Source organism: Armigeres subalbatus, chromosome 3 (genome assembly GCF_024139115.2).
Source record: "Armigeres subalbatus isolate Guangzhou_Male chromosome 3, GZ_Asu_2, whole genome shotgun sequence".
Classification (NCBI taxonomy): Eukaryota; Metazoa; Arthropoda; class Insecta; order Diptera; family Culicidae; genus Armigeres; species Armigeres subalbatus.
This window is the reverse complement of record NC_085141.1, coordinates 232,470,057-232,494,115: the sequence shown is the minus strand read 5'-3', so window position 1 is coordinate 232,494,115 and position 24,059 is coordinate 232,470,057. Positions and strand designations below refer to the sequence as shown.

Sequence of the window (24,059 nt, the reverse complement as noted above, 5' to 3'; positions counted from 1 at the left end):
CTTGATTATAACCATTCCACTTTGTTTGTAGATGTTTCCAGAACGTAAAATAAACAAGTGGTAGTTAACTATACTGTACAACCCTTCAGAACATCAATACCAGCGATATAAAACTGTATCTGATTAAGATCTTAATAATATATGAATGCCGAAGTTGTTTTCACTATATATCAATCTATGAACAGTTAAATTGACACTATCAAACATGTTGTTAAAATATATCCCACTTGTCCCATGTACGCAGACACTCAAGGGTAAGTGGAAATAGAAAATTTTAGTATTTTATATTAGTATCTTTTGTGTTTGTGTGTTTTGACCTTCCTGTAGATTTTCTTAGTGGCCACGCAAAATTTGAACAACTTTTCCTAACAATGACCAAATGCTATCATTATTTTTCACATCACAAAGCCATAAATATGCTCAATGATCTGTGCTGATAAATATGCGAGCATTCCATCACAATTTTAGAGTATTTGGATTTTAAGTTATTGTTCCTATATAGTGTCACTTGTTCACGTATTAGCCACCCATAAAAACAATTGCAAAAAATCCAAAATATAATTTTTATTTCGGGCGGCTAATTTTTTATATATTTGACAGATTTGATTAAGGGTTGATTAAAAAAACATTTATTGAGCAGATATAATAGAAAGGGGATCAAGTCTTTCTCAAATTATAAGATTGCATGCGCTGTCGAATTTCATCACAAAAATTCTTTATGTATACATCTGCGTGTTTTGCAGATATTCCCACCATTTAGGGGTGGGCCATGGCACTATGATGATGATCGTTTTTCACCACATCACATCTCACATGATTCCATAGGTACATAATTTCAATCTAATAATGCCGATTACAGATAAAACTGTTCGATTAGATTAGATTTGAATAATGTCGATTACAGATGAAATATGTTTTGTTGCCAATATTGACAATTGCCCGATTATTTTTTACTTGTGATTGAACATAAGTTATATCTATTATTATTTGTGTCGAATTACTTTGGTAAGCATCGAACAGTTGAAGAAGTGTTTGAATGCTTCTAGTATATGGGAAAGATAACGGCTTTGATAGATTTCGTTCTATTATTATCAGTTTTTTTAAGATCTAGATCTAGATCATAAAAAAAGCTAATAATCTTAGAACAAAACCTGCCCTGCAACAGCCATCATCTCCCCTATGTATTAGAAAATATTAGAATTATATTTAATATAGAATAATATTCTTGTAAACGTTTGGTTCTTAGCTCCACTCCCGCTATTCAATTAAAGAACTTCCAATCCCACCTCCAGATTTTGCAACTAACCTTTGATCACAGCTACAGTGGCTAATCGTGTAAGGGCGGTAATTGAACAGGTCCCACTTGGTGGTCATACCCGGAATATTCAATTTACAGTAGTCATGCTGCCGGCAGCACATGTCCGCCCGGGACGCGCCTCCAAGCTGATGGTAACGTTCGGCGGAGTGTCCCCTGCCACACCACTTGGTGTTTGGCGATAGGAACCAATCGGCGATAGCGCGCTTATGCCTTTAGTTTCGTGGGACCAACATAAGGGATATAAAGAAAGGAAGAGAAACGAAAGAAAATAAATGATAACGGAAATCTAACTGAACGAGGGGAAATTAATTACAAAACAAATAATCAATCGATGGGGCACTAGAGGAAGAAAAATCATACGCAATAACTCGAATGAATAGCATAAGGAAAGATAATGCTGGTCAGTAGTGAAGGAATGATCGATTCATGGTCGTTTAGCAAATTGATGATTGGCAATTAAAGGCACCTTACTACGACAAGAATTATCGGGAGACCACTTTCCGGCAATCACAAACTCTAATTCCCATAATAAAACAGAAACAAATCCGCTAAAAAAAAGAAGACCCGAAACCAGGTAAATCATGCAACTTCATCTCAACAAATCGCGTCACATGCTATCGCTAGCTGCGACATCACATTCGTGTTGCGTTAATGCGCATGACACACGCGAAACGAAGTGATACATATTTACAACATTCCTATTCGCTGCCTCTATGTAGACGGAAGGCATGGAGCCACCTAACGCCCAATGCTCTATGTCCTGTCTCCTGTCCGTTTTTTTTTGCAAAAGGGGTAAGAGTTCAACTACACGGACCGGGCGTTGGCCAGTGACTGCGAGGATATGATAAGCGGGAAACTCGAGATTTCGCGGGCGGTCATGTAGGCCGGCCGATTATAGATTCAAACCGTTTCATTTATCAAACTAAGAGCGCAGATGCACTTCAAATGCGTTTGATGTCATCTAAACAAATTGTTTGACGCCCAAAAATTTCTTTAAGTGCAGATGCGGTCGTAGAGTGTGCGGCGTGCGAGTGTGCGTGCGTTGGTGAAAGGCAAAGGAAATGTGCGAATGCAATAATTGGAGTGCGATCATGCTAAATGTGACTTACGCTAAGACAAAACACGTAATGTTAGTAAAGGGATGGGATCAGCAAACATGTTAGACATACACAAAAAACAAGTGCAATTAAAAAAGTAGAATCTAATTTACCTCTGCAAGGTTTCGCCAGCGGACTGCTTTTCCTGTGGATCGCTGCTTTGCAATCCGTGGGCGAGATCTCGCATCTGAACGTGCCGCTGATCGCACTGATGCTTCAGTCTTCGGTAGTTTAGCTGTTTGTGGAGATCCTTCGGAATTTCATCTTCGCTCGTGATCGGAATGTAGGTGAGATTTCGGAGTCCGAATGCATCGCCGGCCGCGGCTAGGGTCTGCCCGTCGGCAAATTCCTGCACGTTGTACTGCAGCTCTTCCATCTCGGAGGTGACGATTCCGTTATCGATGAACTCCCGGAAATCGTGATCCGAAACGAGCGGGTGGCGATTCTTTGGAACCGTTAGGATTGACGTGAAGTTGCGAGCCCGGGCTTGTTCGATCTCCTCGTAGAATCGCTGCAGAAACGTTAGGACCAGCTTCTTCTGGCGTATGTATTCGCAATCCATGAGCTGACCGTCGCTGGTGTAGATCATTTGGATGAAGCTTTTGCCGTCCGACAGTTGCCACAGGCTTAGCGATTTACTGTAAACGGATGAAGAAGAGACAATAAAATATTGTTATTGTAGGATCATCAGTTTAATTTGTTATTGACATTGCCTTATCTACTAGAAATGAACAAAACGGAATCATGTCAGAGAAATTTCGCGAACTGAACTTTTGAAGGTTACGATTATCAACTAGGATTATTACGAATCGACCGACCTTTGTGTCCAGTATGAATCATGGCGGTTGATTAAACCTAATTATTATTCCTACCCTGTCTGGTACGAAGATCATTAAATGTGTTGTTATAATGTTATCAAATTTTCAAGAACGTTGGGTCAATCTCGACAATTTCGTAATGACTGGTGTTGTTTACAGGCGGAAAAAACCAGCAAATGCGAGGGGAATGACATAAGTTTTTTTAAGACGAAAAATCCCGAAAAAGACGGCTTATCTTATGTAGGTTATATCATCTTGTATGCGGGATCTGCCATCTTTTCGGGATTTTTTAGCTTAAAAAAACTTGTGTCATTCCCCTCCAGCAAATGCTAGTTTGCGGAGATAATGTAGTCTAACGAAGTTGAATAGCAAAATATTTTATAAATATTTTCCAAAAAATGAATATTGTTGAACCTCTTGGTAGATTAATTTTAGCAGGTTAGGTTCATAGAATTTCAATATTTTCCTTTATTCTCTTGAATAAAGAAAAAAAAAGTTTTTTTTAAATTGTGATTAGCATTCAAATCACACATAAAATTGCTACAATGTTATACTTTTTTCAGAGAGTAATATCTAGCTCTATTCAATAGATTGAATCAATACATTCGAAGACTTATGTAAGAAAAAATATTTCCTAAATGTCGTGTTTTTGTTTGACCTAAAATACAAATCTACTCTGTCCTTGTTTACTAATCTGTTTGATATAACAGAATGTTGATGTGGTACAATATTGATTTTATTTTTAGAAATATGCGCAGAGAATTAAATGCTTTTTGTGTTCTTAACTTTTCCTACAGCTAAATCTTTTATAAAACGTTTCTACAAAAAGAAGGGTTCAATAATTTTTGTAATCTACGAGTCAACATTTTGTCCATGAAAGAAAAATGCTGATTACCAACTATTTCTTGATTATTCCATATGGTTTCCGCTTCCAATTCCATTCGAGTGATCACGCACCAATAAAGCAGTAACACCATTCCCCACTGCCATAAATTTGCAAATTAAAACTTAGTTTCGTTTTACAGTGCGGCGGGGAACATACGATACGGGGAACACGATCTCGGCACGCCACTCATTTCAACACACTTGACTTGAGATGTTTAGACATCTGCAATCTGACAATCATCGACGCACCATAATTGTCACCGGCTTGACGAGATGCCATAAATTAGTGCAACAACGGCCGCCAACGGGTTCATGCGTTGGACGTGGACCGCAATTCCGTTGTTGTTCATTCGGACATATTTATTCGGACCATACCGACGACGACGACGACGTCGAACTGTCTACTACATAATAACGACCGCCCCGGTTCCGATGATGACGGCATAAATTTGTAAAATGGTTATCATTCTGGAAAGTATGCCGCATTAGCACGTGACTTGGACTTTATGACGGCGTGTTCAAACGATCGTGATCGGTATGCGTTTGTGCGTAAAGATTTTAATGTTTGCCGTTGCTAGCCGTGTGATTTATTCATAGCGGGTTGATACGCAAAATAAGTCACTCCGTTTAGTGTCCGTTTTTACGTTAAATTTAAAAGTTGTAAACTGATCTAGTTCTGAAGCGTTTAATCCAGCGATAAATTTGATGAGCAGTTGATTCTTCATTTACATAATGCGAAAAGTTGTCAAGGAATGTGCTTTGATTGTTCGTTTATTTGATTGGTTCATGTGCTGTTGCATGTTATGGTTCTTTTATTATTGTTTTTTTGTCCTACAAGTTGAAAATTGGCCAGATTAAACAAATTCACAAATTGACCATCCCTCCTCATGAATAGCCTGTCCAAAGCACAACGGTATCTCTTGATCTTAAGTGATTACGAGAAAGCATGGACAGGCTATTTTTAGATGATGATTGCTAAAAATAGTCTGGCCTTGGTGTTTGCGCTGGACAATGATAATTAGATTTTAAGGGTGAAGGAAAGGTGTGCATGATTTAAATTTATTTATTTGAAGGTACACACAGAATATGGAATACCTACATGTTCCCATATAACCTCATATAATTGTGTTAGGCAGTTTGGTTGGTGTGTTCATATCAGAATATTTGTCTTACTGAACCAACTTTCAGTATCCTTCACACCACTCTCGTCGACCCCATGTTCAAGTTGAATTGAAATCGAAACCCCACCGTGTGTGGCTCCCCATCGTAGTCGCCGAAGTCGCGTTTCATTCAATCGATGTCGAGACTATACTGCGGTTCGGCTGTCATGGTTAAGTTACTTTTCGATTTGATTCTTCTTTGCGCTCATTTCTGTCGTATGTGTATCGTACGATCGGTTGTGACGTCACGGATGGCGTGGCGGATTTCCGCGCTCTGCGTTCGCTCTCAACGCCACTCGCCACCCTGTGCAGATGTACCGTGGCGGCAGCATGGTGGCAGTCATGTCACGCCTTGGCTTGGTTTGGTCTGAGAGTGGGTTTCGCTACCGCGCTGTTGAATCGTCGTAAGCCAAAACAGTGCAGTGGTTGCTATCCAATAGCCCGCACTCGTTGGCTTCGCTACTCCACGGCGATCGTACGATGTTGGAATGCTCGTTTTAGGTTTTCTTTTATTTTGATATTTTTATACTTTCGACATTCTTTTTGGCGCTCTCAGTTGGCTCTGCTTCGCAGAGTCGCGCATACACCGTAATTAGGAAGACATTGGTCCTGGCCTACTACACTTCTTCTTCTAGGCTACCATGCGTTTCGGACGACTGATGCAGAAGTCAAAGTCCGCTCGATTATGTTTTTTTTGTTTTTCATCATTCTTTCACCTAAGAAAAATCCACCAACCGAATGAATTCATTCAATTTCTTCGATGCACACAGGACAGACAAATTGAAATGTCAAACCACAGTACAGGAACATGCTGATGCCATCAGAACATAGAAAATCTATCTTTTAATTCTGAATGAGAAAGATCCATTAATTACGTAACGCAAAAAAAAGCCATCATTATCTCCCACGTATTTCAGTTTGTCACACCCTTGAGACATCTGAACATTTTGTATGGATCGTCACACTTGTCATTTTGTATGGATCAGAGACAGTTATATAATTTTACTCAGTCACTGAGTATGAGTAGATGAAAGTTAAAGGTTCCCCCATACACACGCGACGCGACCATTACTGTTGCTTGGCGTCTGCGATTCTGTTACCGTTGTTATGGATGCGTAAATGGAACATTACATACTTGTCGCCGTCGCGGCGATGAAATCGCTTGGGTTTGGGCCGTTTGGGGGAGCCTTAATATGGTCACCAAAAATTATCCTCCGCTCGCATTAAAAACCTACTTTTGATGTAAAATTCTTAATGTGGCATACGGCCATGTTTACGGAGTTATCAAATCAATACTTTCGCTTAAATTTCTATCACAAAAATTTATGTTTTGTACATCTAAGCTTCCAAAATAACATTATTGTCGTTCAATTTATCCAACTGATCCGATTTATCTAGCTCACCAGTTTGAGAATGTAAAGCCCCCTCCATGGACAAGCCCAACAGGAGAGTTTCATATCGTAAGATCGCTCTTACAGTCACACCAAAAGTGCACAAGCTGCTGTTGCATTTTCCACGCGAAGTTGTTCATGGATCAGTTTGGATTGTACAGGCTTTACGGAAAACTTGCAAAAATAGAAAAATCTTTCGACATTCACTTTCCGATATACTGCTCCGGGCTAATCTTCGATTCAGTTCGATTCAGTGCTCCAAGTCAGGCGGATTTACACTTGTAACTATCTGTTAGCGATCTGGTTAGTCGACAGCTCACTCCGTCAATGTCTACCTTACTTATTTATGAGTCCTTTACACCCTGATAAATTAGGAATTGATGAAATTAGGAGAACAGAATCAGTTTGCGATTGACAACATAAAGCGACATGTTAAATGATCGATTTTGCTTCCATGGCCTTACCGTAATAAACTTGGAGACGAATCTCAATTACCGTACTCTTAATAGAGTTTTAGTGAACGATGAGCAAATACTTCAGAAGTTGTTGAATAGCTAGACGTACCTCATCCTGAAGTTGCATCCCTGTTTCTTTGCCTCTACGTTTCGATCAAGTTGTGGATATCATTCGATTGAATTTACAACGCGCTGACTACGACACACTTTCTTCTGTCGATTGTCGTTTCCTGGATTTCGAACTCAATCTTGATGCTATGATGCTGCTCTTCAACGATGAGCTGAAGCTCATGTTCCGCAATAGTGGCCACTGTTGAAATCTTCGTGAGCAAACAAACGTCTTCAAAAATTGAAACGTGATAAGTGTTCTGCAAAACCGACTTAACCATTCATCCTGCTCCGAACTTCGTTTCTCGCTTGTTTGCAGAAAAATCGTGCATTACAACTGCCGTACTAATACCGATTTCAAAGCTGCTTTCGATCGGGCAAATAATGACGTTCTATTACACAACTTTCAGAAGATTGGTGTTCCACTAGCAATCGTCGATTGGTTAAGATCTTACCTTTAAGGAAGGTCTATGAAAGTGAGACTTGGCTCGACAGAATCCGACGCTTTCTTCGTTACAATTACAATGCAGTACAATTTCCTTCACCAAAACACGTAATCCATTTCACGCTAGGTACATGCTATCTGGACAACCGTTGAAACAACTCGATAAAGTTAGAGACCTTGACGTGATGCTGGATAGTGAACAATCGTTTCGGTCTCATCATGAAAATGTAATTTCTAAAGCTGGCAAGGTTTTTTTTCAACAGATAGCCGATTGACCTTAATTAATGCCTTAATGAAGTTTGATGCCGAGAAAAGCTAGTTTGAAGCGGACATGGAACGTCTTGTTTCTAATTTCCAATGCCTTGCAATCAATTTCTAGCAGCTTGCAGCGATGTCCATTTGGAGGGAGTATGGGTGCACCACGCCACGGCAGATTTCGCAGAGCAATGCGAGCGAATTTACGTTGAACTGCCTAGATTCCATCGATCCAGTTTCTAACAAGAGGACACCAGATTAGCACTGCTGATTCCAAAACTGATTGTACCAACGTTAAATACAAAACTTTGAGGCCGAGGGAGCTTCGAATCCATTATCCCATCCCCAACCGGAAAGTAGTTAAGATATTCGGACTCTCCATTGATCGGGTTCTTTTCTACTGCAGTTTCGTGGAGTCAAAGTCAGCTACAGAACTAGAGTGAACCCAGCGATCCAGCTACGGAATGGTCGCCTATTCTATGGCCTGGAACTCACCTACGTATCCCACTGACCTCTTTGATAGTTACTCAGCTGTCAACATTTCATTAGTACGTTAGAGCCGCTTCTGGGTTAATGCCTTCCAAACCAGCCGAGTCTGCCTGTATTGAGCCTCATCAGCCGCAACCACCTCCGAAGATCATAGGATCGCTCTCTTTGTTCAAGGGGATGGCCGGCGTCGCTCTTCCCCTGGTGGCACGGATTCACTTGCATGATACAAGGAGCTGGCACTCCTCTGTAACCAAATCAACAGCTCGATAGCTCAATTGAAGGTCGGTGGCCAAGCTTTTACATTGAGAATTTAGGAACCATGAATATAAGCAATACGGATGAGTAAGTTTCAAGCCGTGGAGCTTGTCTCGGGGTCACCGGGACAAACCTGACGGTTTCTTTATTCCTTTAATTCTTTATTTATTTTGAATTCAACTGACCTAAACTGGTATTATTGAACCTCTTGAAAATTATTTGTAGCTACATTAAATTATGCTACAATTCTTCATCGACAAAATCAAACGAAAAACATGTCTAAAAATATTTGCAACATGAACCGCACTAGAGAGCGAGCAGCCCTTGATCCAGAGCATTCTCGCAAACAGAGGCGCATCCACGTTGAGAGTCGTGGGTAGGACAAATAGGAAATGCCGATTTGGGCAAAAGTGCTGTTATTAGTATTGGCTTTAAGCGATTCGCACAAATTCGTGGGTGTTACAAGTCTAGACTATTGTATGAGAATAGCATCGCTACTGCACCCGCTAGCACAGAGAACTGCACTCGCTACCACAGAGGTTCAGAGAACGACAACGAGCTTTCATAGGCATCGCGGAAGGTTTGGGAGATGTTAATGTGGAAGATATAACAGTAGGAATCGTTTCGGTAGAATGTGAAACACAGAATAAACTAAGCCATACATTAATTGTTGATTTCGACTGTGATTGATTATTATTGACGACGGTATTTTTTCTTTTCAGTCTTTATGATAAGCTAAAACGGGGTTTTCGTCAACTATCCAACGTTTCGGTGTTTATTACACATGTTTATTACACCACCCTCTAAATCCCTGAAAAAGGTGTAATAAACACCGAAACGTTGGATAGTTGACTCAAAACCCGTTTTAGCTTATCATAAAGACTGAAAGAGCGGGATAAAATACCGTTGTCAACTAAACCATACAGCATAGGAAAGAAGCGAGCATGCGATCGATACCACGACCTCCTGCTTATAGGCAGAAGTGGTAGCCACTAGATTACCGAGCTTGTCTCCGAAATCGATGCACATTCCACCTATACTGCCTATGTTGAAATGAAATTCATATCCATTGACAGTTATGCAGCAACAGAATTAATTCTAGAAATAACCAAAACTTAAAAGATCTCACATAATTTAAGAATTTTCTACGATTTTCAAGACAAATATTGCTATTACAAGGATTGCTGAGAAGCATTTTTGAATTCTTACGATTATCGAACATTTTTACAAGTTACAAACAAAAGTCATGAATCACAGAAATTTGTCTAAATCAATCAATGGTTTCAATCAACTATTACTAACTGTCATGATTTTATTAACTTTCAGAAATGGTTATGGATCTAACGATTCAAATCGAACTTCTAAGAAATCGTAAGATTGTCGTAGATTTTTTTTTAAGCTCAGAATACCGTACGGACCAGATTTTAGGGGGGCTCTTTGTTGTTTGAGGTTTGCAGAAAACTTTGCTTCGTGAACTTCTAATAATCCATGAAACGTACTTTATTTATCAAATTTTTTATTATTAGCAAACGCTGAATTCAACAACTATTTTTTACCTCTGGAAGTTTTCAAACCAAGGTTAGGTTTGATCATTTTTTAGTAATCTGGGTGCGATCATTTAGTAGTTTGTCAATAACTTATTCCAGACTTGTTTGTATGGTGGACTTCTAGTATGAAAGTTTTTCTATACCTCTGCCTAATAGTTCGTTGTTTGAATTCCACTAATGACGGACTTATAGCGCTAGTTGCAATAACAACTAGCACTTTAACTCCGTTATTAGTGAAATTTAAACAACGATTTGTTAGGCAAAGTTGTAGAAAAACCTTCAGACAAGAAGTCCACCATATTACATGTTTTGGAATACAGCCTCTGGAATGAGTTAATATTGTCAAACTACTACATAAATGATCGAACCCAAATTACTAAATGATCAAAAACATTCTTGTTTTAGACATCTTGAGCGCTTTCGGGATTATAAAGTGCCTAAAGTCCTATTAAAGAACAATCAGTAGTCTGTTCGTTTAGGATCCCAGAAACCTCTATGATGGTTCTAAAAAGTCTGATAATAACAGCTTTTAATAACATACAGATTCTTGCCAGCTAATGGTGTCTTATGTACTTAAGTACCATAATCATTGGTAGGACGATGCCCATGAAAATTCTTGCGAAGGACATGTCATACTTATCCCACCCACTTCCGGCGCCACTGCTCGCAAATAAGTGCCCGAACCAGCGAATGCAAAACTAACTGCAACATAATAGAACAATGATCACCTGCCCCGCATTCAGAAAATTAAGGTTTGGTGATGTTTTCGATTAAAAATAAATCAATTGTTAATGTTTAGACATAAACATAGCCATAGACATGATTTTTGTTTTACTTTTAAAACATACAAACTATCATAGTTTGAAAAGTTTTCAATAATTATCTCACCATCAGGCTTGTAAAATGTCATCTGCATGTCATTTGACTAGTTTGTTCATAACTTTCTTTAGAAGCAAAATTTCTTCCAAAATTTTGAATGTACTCATAACGCTTGAGTAGGGTTATATTTTTGTCCAAGGGTACATTGCTCTAAGTATAACATCAAAGGCTGGTGAGTGAAAACTCTCCAAAATGTCACGTGTCATTTGACATAATGTCATTTGAATGACATTTTGCCTCCCACACCCCAGATTACATATTTACAGCAAAGTCTCGTTAGACAAAGTTGTAGGCTCATTTAACCGCTATAAGTTCGTCATACAACATGAATTGATAGCTACCTTCTGAAAAAAGTTCTGGGAAAATTATACAAACGAATGCAAATGACATTTTACAACACTGCTCACCATAATTGTTTTATACAGAAAGGAACACAATAAGGAAGACAAGTATCCAGTACCACATTTCTGGGATGTCGGCTTGAATAATCGCATCATGAAACAATTAGAAAAGACATCAAAATTGAGTAGTTCCTTGACAGTCGTAATTTATGATTTGTTTTAAGTCTTTGACTCATGGTTTTAGCTCTGTGGAAGTTCGGATGCAAAAAGGAACCCCTTCGTAGCATTCTTGGTGGAACACGGATGTTCAATATTGATAACAGTCTGAAGAGCAGGCAACTACTTCATTCAAAAGCTTTGAAATGAAGATCGCTGCAAATAGAGCAACCGGATAGAAAATTGCAAACAATACTTTGAACGAGTGTTATCTGAAGATTTTTTTCACCGATATCAATTGATTTACCATCGAGTTAGGAAGGTATCGAGATAGGGAACACATTTATATTTTTCCCAAAATATAAAATACTTTGGCCGAATGCCATTTGGTCGAAAGGGTCATTTTTGGAAGAAAGGGTCATTTGGCCGAATAGTTAAAATTGTTTGGAGAAGTGAGATTTTCGAAGTGAACGGTTAAAAGTGAGAACTGAGAAATTTGATGTTCAAAGTAAGTGCAGGGTAGTGAGAAGTGAGTACTGAGAAATGTGAGTACTTAGTTGTGAGATGTGTACAGTAGCAAATGATAAGTAAGTAGTGGGAAGTGAGTGCTGAAAAGTGAAATGCGATAGTTGCGAAGTGATAAGTAGGAAGTGAGTAGTGAGGAAAACAGAAGCTAGAGGTGAGAAGTAAGAAATGATAATCTGAATGTGAGAAGCGAGATGCTGAGAGGTTCTGTGAAAAAGCTTCTCTCTTGATCGAAGTAGGCTGTTAAGCGGAACGGAATCGAAAAAAATCTGTCATTTTTTATGTCTTATGTGACTCTCTGCCTCGATTTAAATTGAATAAGTTTGAGAAAAAGTATTTAAAAAGTGAAGTGAGCTAAATATAATAAAAATATAAATAAAACTGCAACATACAACGTCACCAATTGGAACACTGCGAAGTGGTCCTCGAGTTTGCCGCACCTAGGTGGACTAAAGTGTTCGTATTCACCGTCTGCTTCCAGTCGGAATCGTACTACCGAAGCTTAACGTTAAGGAATCCGATATGATACATCTATGACTCCGAGCCTGAAGGGAATTAGAAGCAAGACAGAGAGAGTAAATTTACCATGGATCGGATGTAGCGTTGCTGACTTAGGATCACGGTGGATAACAGGTGGGATTCAATCATAGTTGGAGAGGCCATTTAACAACGCTTTGCACATCCTTTATATCCGGTTTACAGCTGGCTGCTTGTGATACATGTCGTGATCCTAGCAATTCGGTGAGATTGTTTCAATTTATTTGAACTCCAATTTCAATTCAAAAACTAAATACGCGCTGGATTGGATAATCCGGAAGTGTACTTATGGATCCATGATCCAATCCCTAGTAACATTTTGGCTTTATGCTGGTTTTATAATACTCTTGAAGAGTAAATAATGGTCTTCAAGAGTGTTATAAAACTTAAAATGTTACTTGGGATTGAGCGGTGTAAGGAACAAAAAGCTAGTTTAGAGAAAAATGGATGCAGCGTTTTTAAATATTCTTTCGCTTCATACAAATTGAATGAAGGTTTAAAAAATACACAATTTTCTTTGAATTGGCATAATTTTTATAAACATAGCACAAACTATATCAACATATAAGGCAATCCATAACAGGCTGCGAACAGCTGACGATTTTTATTTACCTGAATTTTTTGACATCTATATAGACCGGACTGACACAACCCAAAGGAAAATGTTAAGCCCGGTTAACATCAGTAGTGAGTTACCTTCAACTGCATACACACTTTGTTTTGATTTTGATTGTCAGTCCCATCGCTGAATGTCCTCATGGATAGCCTAATTGCCGCAAAGCTCGAGAATCAAAGCATTTTTTGCTGTAGTCAACTTAATTTCGACTAAAATGTCACTCACACCCCTCTACTTCTAACCCCATTAATTGATAACGGTAGCATAGCCAAGCAAAATTTGCAAGAAAACTGATAACACCTTTTGATACCCGGTTATCAATTTTGCGAAAACTTATTTGTTGTCATTGTGGTTGAATAAACAGCCAACATAACACAATCTATAACAAGAAATTGATGCTCTGAAAACATTTTAATAGCTCACATTGTTATCGTTATGAACAACTTGATAAGTAAACTTGTTATATTAAATTATTTATTCAACATCACATTATGTTATCAAGCAGATATTCTTGTCAAACAGTGATAACGGGAATTTTACGGAGATTTAATAACAAGTTCTGTTATCAACATGATATTTGTTTGTAGTAGGATGCTTTTTCTCCTATTTTTGTGATATGATGCGTTGAAAATAAATAAATTTATTACGAAAAATAAATGATAACAAATTTATTGATTTCAGCCAGTGCCAGCCAGTGGGGGTTATAACGTACGCACGCTCGCACGCACGCACGTGAGATGCTGAGAAATAAGAAGTGAGCGTTGAAAAAAAAAATCGTTTCATATTTTAACTAGTTTAGGAATATCTCCGTATCGTACATAAAATATCAAATCAGTGCTGTAATAAAAACAAGATTGTCACAAAAATATTTGGAGAGCTGTTCCGTTTTCCATTCCAAATTTATCTTATGATGATTCATTGAACATGCGCAAGGCACTACTAAACATCTCAAAAATAAAAACAGGCATATCAAATAGCAAACTTATTGATCAGATCCGTACTAGTCAGGCTTTTTCAATCAAATCTTTAGTCGTATTATTCTCAGTTTTTGAGACGCGGATTAAATTAATAGTCGAGTCCCGTTTCAATTGAGGAGAAATAGTCAAGTTTTGGGCTTCTAGCAAAAATTGAATAAAAAGTTAAACTTCCTGTCAATTCGTTAATAATCAAATCGATATTGGCCGTAGAATATTCGTTGTGATGACTAATGAGCTGAAAATAACCAACCTTCTCTTTGATAGTTTTTTTTGTTGTTGTCATAAACCTATATCCGTTCTCTGCTGGATTTCCGCAAAATCGCGAAACATGGTTATACAGCTGGATCGTTTCGCATATTTTGGGAATCATATATTTGTGCATTACCACTTTTTTTAATGATCATGAGAAGCATTTAGTCCCACAGCAGTACACCACAGGTGGATTAATTCAGATGTGTTTTAAAACGTTGTCGACGACGGAAACCAATATAGGTTTCAATCGCCAGGCGGTGAATAACACACGGAAAAGGAGTTCAAGGTATCTTTACCTTGCCTTGTTCTGCGTGCGTGTGCCGTACGATTGCCCGTTTTTGGGTTTCGAAAGTCTCTGCAAATTCTTTCGCATGCGGTCAGTTGAGGTTGGCCGTCGAAGGTGGGTTTTGTGTATTTCGCTACACCTTTGGAACGGCAGCTTCTCTACGCCAAGCAAATATGCGTCCAAATTATTCCACAAAAGAAAAAAATACGGCATCCTTCAATCTTGGAACGTGCCGTTGTGTTTATGAAGGACGATGGGTGCATAATTTAAAATGTAAAAAGGGACAACCTAATCGGATTTATTTTAAGTTGGTTCCTATTCCGCACTACTCTCGAGCTGCGGTTTAAGTCCTACGAATAAACATTTCGACACCTAATAGAGAGCAGGCAGGACCTGATGTCGAGTGGCAAACACTTCCGCCCCGCTCCATCTGTATGCAATCCATATTCGTCCTTCTACGGCGTCAACTGTACGTTCTCGCAACACCCCCTTGTCTAGGGGGCTATAAGCTTGCTAATATTCGATCTTTGTTGGTTTTCCTAGTTTCAGCAGAGGGAGGAAGCAATCAAATGCTTTTAGGCGAGCAACCGCGGCGGATTCAATAGGAAGGAACCTTCCACGGCACGGTGGTGTAACGTGTTGGCAGTCAGCGGGTGAAAGTTCACCCAACGAACCAACAAGTGGGATTTCGAACATCGCAAACGTTGCAGCACGTGAGGCATGGCATGGTTTTTGGTTTGCGGTAAGCAGATTCGTTTGAATGGTCGGGTTGATCCAATTTTAGACCCTCGCATATGGTCGAGATATGTTGCGGGCAGCGCAAAATTTAAGACGATTGATTTTTTCCCCATTCGCATTTCGCATCGAACTACAAACGAAGCAACAGAATCTGCCAACGTTGGCAAAACTGGTCGAAAACCGTATTACTTTATGCTCTTCGTCGTTTTTTTGTTCATATTCCATTTGACTTGGAGCTCAGTGTCGACCATCGTCTCGTGGTCACGCGCTTGCCAGCGTGAAACTGCTTGCACTGCTGGAAGCGTCTGTCATCCTACCTTCCTACCCACAGTTTGCTGGTTGTACAAAATTACAACTGCACGAGATCAATCAATTGAACGAGCCGTGGAAAATCGATGTTTAGTCAGAAAGTCTCATAAATATGTTCACCGTTCAGCACTAAATTGCCGGACGACAAATATGGCAGTTACCCAGGGCAAGGCAGTGGTTGGAAAATGTTGCGTCCAACGAACCATATTTCTGTGCTCAATATGTTGATCGTGACGAAGATTGTTATTGTATATGGCGTATGAGATTTGACATAGAACTTATTTTGTAAGACATTTTGTAGTGAGGAATTCACTCTTTCGGGTTAATCTCACTGCTGAAAGAAAACAAAATGCCCCTATAGCTCTTGTTACAAAAGCTTACTTAACGTAAAATACGTAAAATGAGAATAAAACTTAAAAATAAAAACTTCGTATCTGTTATGACTGGCGGTTCACTCAAATCCGAGCACCACTGGCCATGTGCAGAGCGTTTGACGGGTAAATTTGAATATCCAAAAGTTTAGCTATGTTGCGGCATTTGTAGGGTCATAAATAACCCTTGTTTATAGGATCTCGCTGACAAAGGGCAACGAAACGACAATTAAAGTGACACAACTATGCACAACTAGCCGCGCGAGTAGATCGAAAACTGGAAGATCACCGTCCCGGTCTGGCCCAGGGTAGATTTACGAGCACTGCTCACGGTGATTTTCATCGGCAAACTACTGCCAACCTAACGGAAGAGGCCCACCTAATCCGAACATTCCGCTCCCCGTCAATTTATCATACCCGTAGATCGTATTTTATCAACAGGTCCGAGACGGACAGTTCCCACTGGATCTCGCTTATCGATAATAGATCGTCAAAAGAAGCGGATCAAAATGATCCGATCATATGAAGGGCTTCGCGTTCTCCATCATCGATGCTGACGATAATTTTTTATTGGGTAACTGCACTCTTTTCTCTATCCCGAAAACCTATTTTTCCGACGACGATCAGTGTAATCCGAAGTGGGCGTAAACGGCGATTGATAATGAACTCTGAAATTTCTCAATCTCCGATCGGCTTTGGTAGCATAAGGAACCGACTTCAAACTCATCAGAGCGGGAACAAATTGACTGAGCTCTATGCTATCTAATAAATTCTGTATGATTATGGGTCATAAAAATGATGAGATTAAACTAATTTTATGTTTTCTTCTCTGGCGATTCAGGTACATAATTGTTTACAGTTTGAAAGTGATTGACGAGTATTTCTCAAGTGAGTTAAATTCGAAGAATTTAGACAAATTTCGCAATTTCGTTCGGAAACACTCAATACCACTCGGGCCAGATAATTTATCGATGTTTGGGAAAGGTACGTGCTCTCAAGCTGCACCAGAAAACACCACATAATAAAGTATGCATCATTTACATAATGATCTCCAATTGGGAACTGTAGTCTGAAACCCGGTGGGGGAATTGGATTCTGTTTTAATTTAAATTCACAAGCCTGCATGCTCGATCTACTTTTGATCTTTTCGTCCGACGACGAAGACGACGGTTGAAGTGAAGCGCTCGTCCGAGGCAGTCGGTAGTTATTCAAACAGCTTCATTTTGAAGAAATGCGCGCACTCTTCTACGCATCTCCGTCTTCTTATTTCTATTCGATCGATGATTTAATTAATTGACTAAGACAGGCAAAGACGACTGCCGAGCACGGATGATCCTACTCTTAGGCATGTTGCAGCAGTGACACCACCACCAATTGTTTTGCTTTCCCTCTGCTTCTCGGGTGAAGTTCCGATTAAGCTGATGAAATAATAAACAAGATTCCTCGACGATTCCCCGCCACTCAACAGCGGCCACCGTTCTTCACTAGAAACCATTCTCCGTTTGTTTATTGGACTCGGGAATGCATTCGAAAATAGCATAGCAAGATATATATGAGCTGATCACTTGTTATTAATTCAAGCACGCCATAAAACTGCGTACCGAGTGCACTCTCCACAAATAAACATCTAGCCGGCTAATCGCGATTCAATTGATCACATCAAAGCAAGTTTTTACAGATGCAGCCATTACAACATTTTGTCCTAGGTCGGAAAACATACCATCTCACACGGACGGTGAACACGACCCTTCGAATTCAGTCAGAATAGACTGACTCAGAATGAAAAAAAATCTTTTCATAGTGCTTCCCCTAAATTTAGACAAAAAAAAATCAATGGAAATTACAGGCTGATGAATTTTTGCAAAGGTTCCAAGATTTTTTGGAATTCTATTTTTCAAAAATTAGGATAATGAAAGCCCAAAGATTTTTTACAATATTATACCCACTGAGTCAGCCTATTCCGGATCATCTGAGTATCCTCAGCTGCACTTTTCTTCCCCTTCCGATTGCCATCATGTCAGTTCAATTATTTCAAATCGAATTAAGTGTAAATGAGTCTAATCTGCACCTCGGTGTTTGGCAAGCGGCCACTAGGGAAGCGCACTTTAATGTTGGAAGCGAATTCTTCCATATCACATATCAAATTGCAAACAAAAGACTCTGAAGAATCAAGTCGAGTGCAAATCTGCGGAGGGGAAACACTTTTCACCCTCATCTGAAGTAGACAACATTTGTGTACGGTACGGTACGTACAAAGTCACCAGATGAGAATTGCCATATACCATAGAAGTGACGACTGCAGCGTAAATATTCTTCTCCTGCCGTGAACAGGAGCATGCTGGTGGATCGCTTTCAACAAATTATTATTATTATGCTTCTAATGTTCTCATTCCGGTACGTTTGTCAGAAGTGATTTTTGCCCCGCTTTTCAAGTAGCTGCTGGAAGTGAACAACAGTTGTATGTCTATTTAATGTTTTCGGAAATGAGTGCAAAAGGCGACCACAGTCACACACAATCGGACGTTTATCTTTATAACTGAGTTATTTCAAATTTATACTGGAATCCGAATTTCCAAAACAAATTTATTCGAATTAAAAAAAAAATCAAGCGCCTTTTCAAATTAAATTCACTTTAATTTTGGAGAAAATTCATCTAAACTTTCAAAGTAAAATAAATTCATCCGAATTTTTATTTTTATTCAAGTTTCTAAAGAAAGTTCATCTGAATTTTCAACAGGAATTCATCAAAATTTGATAGGAAATTCATCCGGATTTAAAACAGAGGAAATTCATCCGAATTTCCAGAGAAAATTCATCCGAATTTGCAAAGGAAATTTATCCGAATTTCCAGAGGAAATTCATCCGAATATCCAGAAGAAATTCATCCGAATATCCAGAGGAAATTCATCCGAATTTCCAGAGGAAATTAATCCGATTCATCATTCCAGAGGAAATTCATCCGAATTTGCAAAGGAAATTTATCCGAATTTCCAGAGGAAATTCATCCGAATATTCGGAGGAAATTCATCCGAATTTCCAGAGGAAATTAATCCGATTCATCATTCCAGAGGAAATTCATCCAAATTTCCAGAGGAAATTCATCCGAATTTCCAGAGGAAATTCATCCGAATTTCCAGAGGAAATTCATCCGAGTTTCCAGATGAAATTCATCCGAATTTCCAGAGGAAATTCATCCGAATTTCAGAGGAAATTCATCCGAATTCAGAGGAAATTCATCCGATTTCAGAGGAAATTCATCCGAATTTCCAGAGGAAATTCATCCGATTTCCAGAGGAAATTCATCCGATTTCAGAGGAAATTCATCCGATTTCCAGAGGAAATTCATCCGATTTCCAGAGGAAATTCATCCGATTTCCAGAGGAAATTCATCCGATTTCAGAGGAAATTCATCCGATTTCCAGAGGAAATTCATCCGATTTCCAGAGGAAATTCATCCGAATTCAGAGGAAATTCATCCGATTTCAGAGGAAATTCATCCGATTTCCAGAGGAAATTCATCCGAATTCCAGAGGAAATTCATCCGAATTCCAGAGGAAATTCATCCGAATTTCAGAGGAAATTCATCCGAATTTCCAGAGGAAATTCATCCGAATTCAGAGGAAATTCATCCGAATTCCAGAGGAAATTCATCCGAATTCAGAGGAAATTCATCCGAATTCCAGAGGAAATTCATCCGAATTCAGAGGAAATTCATCCGAATTCCAGAGGAAATTCATCCGAATTCAGAGGAAATTCATCCGAATTCAGAGGAAATTCATCCGAATTTCCAGAGGAAATTCATCCGAATTTCCAGAGGAAATTCATCCGAATTTCCAGAGGAAATTCATCCGAACTTCCAGAGGAAATTCATCCGAATTCCAGAGGAAATTCATCCGGATTTCCAGAGGAAATTTCATCCGCATTTCCAGAAGAAATTCATCCGATTTTCGAGAGGAAATTCATCCGAATTTCAAAGGAAATTCATCCGAATTTCAGAGGAAATTCATCCGAATTTCAGAGGAATTTCATCCGCATTTCCAGAAGAAATTCATCCAATTTTCCAGAGGAAATTCATTCCAATTTCCAGAGGAAATTCATCCGAATTTCCAGGGGATATTCATCCGAATTGTCAAGGAAATTCAACCGAATTTCTAGAGGAAATTTATTTCCAGAGGAAATTCATCCGAATTTCCAGAGGAAATTCATCCGAATTTCCAGAGGAAATTCATCCGAATTTCCAGAGGAAATTCATCCGAATTTCCAGAGGAAATTCATCCGAATTTCCAGAGGAAATTCATCCGAATTTCCAGAGGAAATTCATCCGAATTTCCCGAGGAAATTCATCCGAATTTCCAGAGGAAATTCATCCGAATTTCCAGAGGAAATTCATCCGAATTTCCCGAGGAAATTCATCCGAATTTCCCGAGGAAATTCATCCGAATTTCCCGAGGAAATTCATCCGAATTTCCCGAGGAAATTCATCCGAATTTCCCGAGGAAATTCATCCGAATTTCCCGAGGAAATTCATCCGAATTTCCCGAGGAAATTCATCCGAATTTCCAGAGGAAATTCATCCGAATTTCCAGAGGAAATTCATCCGAATTTCCCGAGGAAATTCATCCGAATTTCCCGAGAAAAATTCATCCGAATTTCCCGAGAAAAATTCATCCAAATTTCCCGAGGAAATTCATCCAAATTTCCCGAGGAAATTCATCCGAATTTCCCGAGGAAATTCATCTGACTTTCCCGAGGAAATTCATCCAAATTTCCCAAGGAGTTCATCCGAATTTCCCGAAGAAATTCATCCGAATTTCCCGAAAAAAATCATCCGAATTTCCCGAGGAAATTCCTCCGAATTTCCCGAGGAAATTCCTCCGAATTTCCCGAGAAAATTCATCCGAATTTCCTGAGGAAATTCATCCGAATTTCCCGAGCAAATTCATCCGAATTTCCCGAGCAAATTCATCCGAATTTCCCGAGGAATTTCATCCAAATTTCCCAAGGAAATTCATCCGAATTTCCCGAGGAAATTTATCCGAGTTTCTAGAGGAAATTCCTTCGAATTTCCAGAGGAAATTCCTTCGAATTTCCAGAGAAAATTCCTTCGAATTTCCAGAGTAAATTCCTTTGACTTTCCAGAGGAAATTCATCCGAATTTCCAGAGGAAATTCTTCCTAATTTCCAGAGGAAATTCTTCCTATTTTCCAGAGGAAATTCATTCGATTTTCCAGAGGAAATTCATCTGAATTTCCAGAGGAAATTCATTTGAATTTCTGAAGAAAAGAGTCAATAGACCTGTGGCATAATTAGGAGACCTGTGGCATCAAATTCACTCACCCGATGGATTTTGACATTTGAGGGTCGTCCACTCGAACAAAAGTTCATTTTGCGTTCATTATGCGACCAGCTCAAACGTCAAATTTCTTGGGGGAATTCATTTTGCGTTAGTCTATATTTAAAAAACCAAAACCACTTGGCAAAAGTCAGTAATACCAGTTAAAATGCATTCGTTGTTAAATAAATAGCGAAAATAGCGAGGTAAAGTCAAGTGTCCACATTCTTTAGATCAGGACAAATATAAACTCATTCAGATCACAATGCACTGGTCATAATAAACCCACTTATTAGCTCTCCTAATAAACAGAGTTCATAAATTTCAAGTTCAAGTGCTTGGTCCACTTGTATCTGTCACCTGAACCAAACAATTCCCCCTATTCGTTTATTTTTTCTGCAAGTGCGTCAGCAAGCACTGATGAAGATGTGACAAAAGAGGAAATAGGAATCCACTTCGAAGTACATTCTACCTGTACGAAACATAGAATTCTTTGCCACTTGTTAAACACCATCATCGTACACCCGTATGTTCCCCAGTATCCGTCCACCGTGTAACGAACCAACCACCGTCCCATATTCCCACCGTCAGCTTCGTCGGAAAGCCAAGAACCACTGTCACTGCACGGTGTGGAAGCAACAGCCCCGTGATGGTGTAGCCGGGAGGCGACGGCAACGGACACGAAACGGGTGGGTCATAAATGTTGAAAAGAGTTTGCCTTTCCACTTGATGTTCTTGTCAACACACAAAAGCGAAAAGAAGCTGGTGACGTTTTTTGACTTAGCCATCCTTTTGCATGCCAAACAACCAACCATGCCGCTTTACTTCTCCGCCTCAGGCTGCCTGGTAGGTATTTTGCACCATTCATTGGGAAAGGTGGGTTGAAGTTGGTTGTCTTTAAAAAGCGTATATTCTCAAGTGCGAATGATTATGGATCGTTAATTGTGTATGTGTTACACACGTTGGATTGGCGAACTAGAACCCTGAATGACGATTTCAGTTTGTGTACCCATGAGACTGTTGTAATTCAGCTAGTTAGCGTCTAGGTTGGCGTTTCAGATAAGCGCCTAAGCGCTTAGCGACTGATAACGCTGGCTGGTAGTTGGCATCTAATTTACAACAATGCTGCTGACTGGTCAACCTTGAATTCAGTACGAAGTTCTATTAGCTACGACGCCCCAGACTACGACGCAATGCCCAATTAATTCTCCCACTCTTGGGAAGATAGCCATATTTGATTGTAAACAAACACACCGATGACGCCTGATGGAAATCAATTGATTCATTCATCAAAACGGTGGCGCAATTTCCGATAGGATGTGCTTTCATAGATACAGTCATTTACGAAGCCACCCTGCTTGGAAAGTCGTACGAGTGTACATAAGAATATAGACAATGTTGGCCTTGTAATATAGGTATCGAGCTCACATTACAATTCCATATCAAATGCTATTTTGAAGTCCAGTAGGTCAATTGGCATAATGGTATTACATCTCGTATTTAGGCAAGATATAAACTTCTGTAGATCTAGACAAATCCCGAACACAGACGGACTTATCATGCTGAGTCGAATGGTATAATATTTTCGACTATCTGACCCATCTCGAAGAAATAATAAAGTAGCAATTTCGTTGGTACTTTTGACTAGAACGCGTCTTCAATGATGAACAAATCGGAAACATTTGTTTTCCAACCCTTGGTTTTAAGAAGTTATAAGCTAAAGAATCGGAATAAACAATATTTTCTCCAAAACGTTAAAAGTCATTACAAAATGTCGACTACATAAGCATATAAGTATCTTCTAATATGTCTCATAAATCGCATGTTTAGTATTTTTGTTGGAACAGTTGTTTACTCAACTAACCCAATCGTGGCGAGGATCAATTCTCGCGTGATTTTTGAAAACGTCGTAAGTCCAAAAGAGAGGCTCTCCGAATTTCCGAATTTCCAGAGAAAATTCATCCGAATTTCCCGAGGAAATTCATTCGAATTTCCCGAGAAAAATTCATCCGAATTTCCCGAGAAAAATTCATCCAAATTTCCAGAGGAAATTCATCCGAATTTCCAGAGGAAATTCATCCGAATTTCCAGAGGAAATTCATCCGAATTTCCAGAGGAAATTCATCCGAAATTCCAGAGGAAATTCATCCGAATTTCCAGAGGAAATTCATCCGAATTTCCAGAGGAAATTCATCCGAATTTCCAGAGGAAATTCATCCGAATTTCAAAGGAGATTCATCCGAATTTCAGAGGAAATTCATCCGAATTTCAGAGGAAATTCATCCGAATTCCAGAGGAAATTCATCCGAATTCCAGAGGAAATTCATCCGAATTCAGAGGAAATTCATCCGAATTTCCAGAGGAAATTCATCCGAATTTCCAGAGGAAATTCATCCGTACTTCCAGAGGAAGTTCATCTAAATTTCCCGAGGAAATTCATCCAAAGTTCATCCGAATTTCCCGAAGAAATTCATCCGAATTTCCCGAGAAAATTCATCCGAATTTCCCGAGGAAATT

The 24,059-nt window shown here is 39.3% G+C and overlaps 1 protein-coding gene across 7 annotated transcripts in view; it reads right to left on the bottom strand.

The window, feature by feature from the left end:
- The window catches only part of LOC134220809 (uncharacterized), a 102,112-nt gene that overhangs the window by 38,963 nt on the left and 39,090 nt on the right, over positions 1-24,059 (bottom strand). For 5 of the 7 annotated variants that reach the window (XM_062699907.1, XM_062699906.1, XM_062699909.1 and 2 more), the window contains one exon: positions 2,529-3,053. In XM_062699907.1, the coding sequence (XP_062555891.1) occupies positions 2,529-3,053 (525 nt within the window). Of the gene's footprint in view, positions 1-1,306; positions 1,529-2,528; positions 3,054-24,059 lie in introns of all 7 variants that reach the window. The other 2 variants (XM_062699911.1, XM_062699910.1) reach the window with 1 other exon arrangement.